General features: G+C 57.2%; 1 protein-coding gene across 1 annotated transcript in view; it reads left to right on the forward strand.

The window, feature by feature from the left end:
- The first annotated feature begins 3,501 nt into the window (after positions 1–3,501).
- FEZF2 (FEZ family zinc finger 2) overlaps positions 3,502–6,313 on the forward strand; it is a 3,851-nt gene continuing 1,039 nt past the window's right edge. The window contains exons 1-4 of the mRNA XM_005886070.2: positions 3,502–3,658; positions 4,013–4,894; positions 5,231–5,365; positions 5,565–5,697. Of these exons, the coding sequence (XP_005886132.1) occupies positions 4,070–4,894; positions 5,231–5,365; positions 5,565–5,697 (1,093 nt within the window). The 5' untranslated portion in view covers positions 3,502–3,658; positions 4,013–4,069. The remainder of the gene's footprint in view (positions 3,659–4,012; positions 4,895–5,230; positions 5,366–5,564; positions 5,698–6,313) is intronic.

Raw genomic sequence — 6,313 nt, forward strand, 5'->3', positions numbered from 1 at the left:
AGGGGCCTGGCGAAATTGCAGGGGCGTTGCCTGGGAATCGGGTCCCTGTCCCCGCGGCACAGCGCGCTGAGGCCTGGCGGGCTTTGCAGGGCCGGGCCGCGCCCTCCAGGTCAAGTGGCTCTCGGGTCTAGCTGTGGACCTGGAGGAGCGAACCCCCAAAGTGGAGCTGTACACCAGTTTGGGAGAGAGACTGAGACTTCAGTCTGCCACCACGATCTCGATTCACTTTGACAGGGAAACCATCGCTTTCAAAGACAGGACTACTTAGAGAGGGGGTTTTGGCAAGCTCCCCCCCCCCCCAGAATGGACCCACATTCTTGAAACATCTTACCCCTGGACCTTCCTCTGGCCCTTCATGTCGAGTTATTTGGATTTTTTCCCTCACTGAAAATGTGTAGGTAGAAAAAAGTTACATTATCTCACAGAACCCCTCCATCAACTCCCTAAAATTGTGAAATTTTAATTCCTATGGTTGTCCCTCTTTAAAAAAATAAATAAAGCATTTTGGCCCTAAAGGGGGAAAAAATACTGCAACTGAGGAGGAATTTGGAAGGTTGGGGGCAGCAAAGTGAAATCTCAGCGCTCCCTCCTCCAAGCGCACATCTCCCCAGTCCTCTATTCTTCTGCCTGAAATCATCTCGTTTACAGAAAATATTTGTTTGCACTATTAGTTGGAACTGGAGTTAATTACTCAATGTGTTAACGTGCAGTAATATGTATAAAAGTAGGACCAGTGCTTATTGTGTGGGTGAGCTGTTGAGCGGTGCTTGAATAAACTGCAATTAGGGTTAGATAGAGATTAATTAACATGTGAGTGGCAAGGTGTAAAATAGTTTCCAACCCTCCACTTCAGTGTAATCTGCAGACAAGGGAAGGAGAAGTTTGTGGGAGCTAATTAAATACTTTCCTAAACGCCAGTGCATTCACCCAACCTTTGGAAAGAGAGGCACATTAGGAGCAACTTGCTTTTACCCACACGTTTTCTTTCTGTGGAGGTAGCACTCCTTTGTGGTGCCGGGCAGGAGATGGCTTCTGCAGCTACAGAAAGCCGGAGGGATGGCGAGGCAGGTTCACGGGAAGCCTCTCAGCCTCATCCAGCTTTCAGACCAGCAGATCTCGCAAGCTGCTTCCGAGATCCACAATTACCCAATTTGGAAAGGGGTTTGGGGTATGGGGCTGGTGGCTGAATGGGATTCACAGCAAAGTCGGGATAGAAATTCAGGTTCTGAGACTCTGTAGTGACACTGTTTCAATGCCGGGGTGAGTTGCTGGTTTGTTTCTTGTTTTGGTAGTGGTAGTGGTAGTGGGGGTGGTGGTGGGGGGCGTTCATCTGTGTTATTGTTTTCACATTAACATAGAGGTGGGGGTATATTGGGTCTGAAATGCTGCCTCTCTGAGCACCGAAATTAAATGGGCTGTATGGACATGTTCCCCTCCAGAGGAATAAGCCCCTTTTCTAGCTTTGAAATCTGGAAAAGGGAGGGGTTGAGGGGAACAGACCCGGGACCTCAGAATTTGGGGGTACTTTCTGAGCTTGGCAGGATGAGGCATGAACCCACAGCAGTCCCCCTCTGGGCAGCGGTCCCTTGGAGACCTTTCTTTGTTCCTACTCCTTGCTCTCCAAGTATACTTTTCCTTTCCTTACCTACCCTGTGGATATCCTGTCTGAAAATACACCCAGAGGAGTGGGTAGAAAAAGAAGTTCTGAAGGGAAAAAAGGAGTGGTTTGCCTGAAGTTAAAGCTAAACCTTTCCCTGTCCCTTTCTCTCATGGTTTTCCTGGGATGGTTTGCAGCAGAGGCCTGGGGTGGGATGCTCAGCTCCTCCAGGCCTTTCCTGGGTGAAAAGGGAGAGGGTTTGTGTCCACCAACCATTTCCTGGGCGCCACAAAATCCTGTGTCTTTGGAGATGGAATTCACTGTCAAACCCTCAACCCTGTTTGCTCATATTATACCCACCATAATCCTCTTAAACTCTGGTTGCGGCCACAAAGCTGGTGGTCTTGCAAAAGCTGGCAGGCAAGATATAATTGTCCCGAAAACAAAACCATCCAAAAGTTTTTTTTTTAAAAAAAAAAAAACACCACGCACCACTCCCCCACCCCCTCCTTTCCCAAACCTCATTCTCTCCCTCACTCTCCTGCTAGCCGGCCTCCGCCCCATAAGAGCCCTCAGCCTCCACCACTTTTGTTGTCGCCAGGAGCATCCCTCCTGTTGAAAGTGCCGGAGCGTCTCTGAGCAGTTTGTTGTGATACGCAGGTGGAATGGTCTGCAAACAGATGAATTCAGCCGCTCCAAACCGGGCTCGGAGCGCGCTGCTTTTGTGCGCCAGGCACAAAACGCTGAATTCCTCCGAACTTAGTTGGGGCCTGTCGAGAAAAGGGCCTTTTCTTCCCTCCGCTTGTACCTCTGGCCACACTAAGTCTCTCCGCCCCCCTCCAGGCCCCTTCCCTCTCCCCTCTGATAATCCTTCTCTTTATTTTAGAAAAACACAAAACCCGGTTCCACGCGGTGCTTTAGTGGCTAAAAGTGAAAGAGCTGCCTGGCAGAATGCAGCTCCATGAATCACTTCGGAAAATTGGTTCGACTGAATGGCCTTGGGAGGAAAAGCGTTTTAATAGGATCCAGGGGAGGTTCTGCTGTTTCAATCTGCTCCTTAAACAGGTGGAGATCGGACCTTCTCAATTATACAAACAGCAAGTACCCGTCAGCGGGGAGAGCTGCCCTCCGGATTCTCCCCGCACGCAGCCCTAAACCAACAGCAGAGCCGGGCTTTGCCGCCGACACCCGATCACAAATCAGCAATGCTGATCGATTAGGATCTCAAACAGTCCGCCAGCTGGCCGCGCAGCCTCCCGCAGCCGAAGGCAGGGGGCTGGCCAGGGAGGGGGAGGTGCCCCCGCCGGTCGCCCTGGTCCAGGCGACCTGGGCGCGCGGCCTGGCCCTTTCCGACGCTTCGGGGTCGTCCTTAGGCGGTGGGAGCTCGCTCCCGACCTCCGACGCCAGCCGAGGCCAGCTCGTTGTTTTTGCATAAATTAATATTTCCCCATTAACAAGTTCGCCCTCCAAACGCGGCGCTCGCGTCCATGCGCCACATCCTAATGAGGTAATTATCATTTGCGCGTGTTCGGGGCTGGCGCCGGCTCCGTGGGTAAATGGCAGTTTATTAGCGCGATGCCCAGCTCGGCTGCAGAGGGCGAAGGGAGACTTCGGCAACTAGATGGACACTCCGGGGCCCTCTGGGGCGGCGAGACCAGGACCCCCTGTCCTCCCCGCGTCCCCCAAACCTATAGGCCCCCAAAGTTGTGAATCACGCACGGAACTCTGCCTGGGTTTGGGCTCCCCCCCCCCTTTTTTTTTTCCACCGGCAAAACCATCACGATTCCTCCCCCTCCCCCTCCCATCTCTCCCCTCCTTCCCGATTCGCGAACCGCTCGCACTTTCCCAAGGGGAGCGCGGGCGCCAGTTGCCTCCTTTTAAAGTTTGAGGGGCGGTGGCGGCGGCGGCGGCCACATTCCACTTGAAGTGACTTCATGTGATGTCAGCTGAATGTAAAAGACAGTGATCTCACGCGGAGGGGAAGATGTTTGCCATCAAAATGTGACAGAGGAAACGCGCTGCATGGCTCGGAAGGCATCTCCGTGGCGGTGGGGGAAAGAGGTAAATGCCTGGTGGCTCTCCGGTCCCCTGTAACTTGGCCCTTCACTGTCCAGCTCCCAGCACGCGTGCCGGAGGCCGGGACCAGCTCGGGGGGCTTCATTTGAGGCTCTTTTCTTTCTTTCTCCCTTTCTCTCTCTCTCTTTCCTAGTCCTTTGTAAACCCTCCCCTCTCCCCCTTTGAAAGTCCCGGGCAGGGCTGGAGGGTTCCTTGGCGCGCTGGATTGACGGGCGGTAATTTGGTACCCTTGGGTGCACTTTGTTCTGCCCCTGTTCATTTGAATGCAAATGGGTGACCTGGACCCGACAAGGTGCTTATTAAACGGCGGTTTCCCTCCCTGCCCTTTCCGGAATGCAGACTTAGAGAAGAGAGGCTGCGCCCCGGCCCAGTCTGCACGGCTCGGCTCGGAGCGCCATGGCCAGCTCGGCTTCCCTGGAGACCATGGTGCCCCCGGCCTGTCCCCGAGCCGGAGCGTCACCGGCCACTTCCAAGACGCTGGCCTTCTCCATCGAGCGCATCATGGCTAAGACGTCGGAGCCCCGTGCGCCCTTTGAGCCCCGGCCAGGGGCCCTGGAGGCAGACAGCGGCCAGGGCAAGAAACTGCTCAACCTCTGCTCGCCGCTGCCCTGCATGATCCCCCTCCAGCCCCTGGGCTACGACATGCCTTCCAAGACGCTGCTCAGCTACTCCGAGCTCTGGAAAGGCAGCCTCCGGGCGGGCGGCGGCGGCGGGGGGGCTTCGGTGTGCGGCGCCAGCGGCTTGTGCAAAACCAACTGTGGCGTGTGCTGCAAGGCCGAGCTGGGCCTGGCGCCGTCCGCGCTGCCCGCGGGCAGGGTCATCAAGCCGCAGGTCATCAACCACGCGGTGGGGCTGCCGGCCAGCGGCTCGCTCTACTACTTCAACTACCTGGACTCGGCCGCCTACCCGCCATCTGAGCTTCTAGGCGGCCACCTCTTCCCATCTGGCCTCCTCAACGCAGCACAGGCCCCCGCCGCCCTGGCGGCGCACCCCAAGCTCTTTTTGCTGGAGAACGCCAAGTTGGCTGGTCTGGCCGCGGACAAGTTCCCCCACCCGGCGCCCTACGCCCATAAGGAGCGCCTGCCCGCGCCGCTGGAGCAGGTGCTGAAGGAGAACTCAGCCCTGACCGCCGAGCGCGGCGGCGTCAAGGGCCACGGCAAGCTGCCCGGTGCCTCCGCCGACGGGAAGCCGAAAAACTTCACCTGCGAGGTGTGCGGCAAGGTGAGGCCTGGGGTCCGTGGGGTCTGGGAGGTGTGGGCAGCGGCGGCTGCTTTCTCAGGGATGCCTGGCACTCCCCTTTCTCAAGTTTAGGAGCTCCCCAATAGCTGTCTACTCCAGTCTGGGGGCCTCAGTTTCCTGTTCTGTAAAATGGGGCTGTCGTGGTCACTGGCCACACACAGCTGGCGAGAGCGGAGGGTTGGGAAGCCCTTGGCAGAATGAAAGGGGCTCTGGTTGGGGGGAGGGGTGTCGCTTGGGCCAGGTGAGCCGTGGCCTCCCTGGGCTGATGCGAGGTCGTCCCATGGACACACCACAAGGCCCCCTCCTGTCCTTCCATAGGTGTTTAACGCTCACTATAACCTCACCCGCCACATGCCGGTCCACACCGGAGCCAGACCGTTCGTGTGCAAAGTCTGCGGCAAAGGCTTCCGCCAGGCCAGCACGCTGTGCAGACACAAAATTATCCACACCCAGGTACGTGGCCCCGGGTCCAGCCTGGCCCGCGCGCAACACCCCGCGCCTGAGCGACGTCTTTGGGGAGAGGATGGCCAAGGGTTCCCCGTACCCCTCTCGGAGAGCCCGTGCCCCTCCAAGGGGCTCCTTCCAGATACCCCCGAGGTGGTCTTTCCCTGCCCGGCACTCAACCTCACTGTGTGCGCGCCCCTCTCCGCAGGAAAAGCCTCATAAATGCAACCAGTGCGGCAAAGCTTTCAACCGCAGCTCCACGCTCAACACGCACATCCGCATCCACGCGGGCTACAAGCCCTTCGTCTGCGAATTCTGCGGCAAAGGCTTTCACCAGAAAGGTACCGTGCGGGGCGAAGCCCTCTGCTCTTCTCACCTGGCGTGTCGGCGGGTCGCGCTAGCGGAAAGGCAAAGAGATCCGGCGAGAGGGAGCGAGCGCCGCCGGCTCGCGCAGCGTTTCTTTGGAATCGGGTTGCGCAGGGTTTGGGTGGGAGCACCGGGCGGGTAGTAGACCTCGCCGGAGTCTGGTCGGTGGCACGGAAACTGGGCAAGTGGGACCCGGGGAGTGAGGAAGGCAGAGGCAGAGGGGAAGAAGGTGGGAGAGAGAGTGTTGTCTTACAGAAGAAGGTTCCCTTTGTAGCCGGAACTCCCCTTTCTAATGAAAAAAAAAAAAAATCTAGGCAAAATCCACCACGTGGGAACGACTTAAGACTCGGGGAAACCGCTACTCTCCCCAGAACCCCAACCTCGGCGTTCCTCTTGATCTGCCAGAGCATGTCGGCGGTCCAGGCGGTAGCTGGGGGGCAAGAGGGCGTAAATCTTTTTAATGAGAAGGGGGGGAAAATGAGGGCCGAAGCCTGGGTTCGAGAGAATTTCTTGGAGCGAAGTAGCAACCCAGACTTGGACCCCATGTCTCCCTGGGGGCGCGAAAGTTTCCGGGCCGGCCCAGCGCAGCGG

The sequence above is a fragment of the Myotis brandtii genome, unplaced genomic scaffold (assembly GCF_000412655.1).
Source record: "Myotis brandtii unplaced genomic scaffold, ASM41265v1 scaffold954, whole genome shotgun sequence".
Lineage (NCBI taxonomy): Eukaryota > Metazoa > Chordata > Mammalia > Chiroptera > Vespertilionidae > Myotis > Myotis brandtii.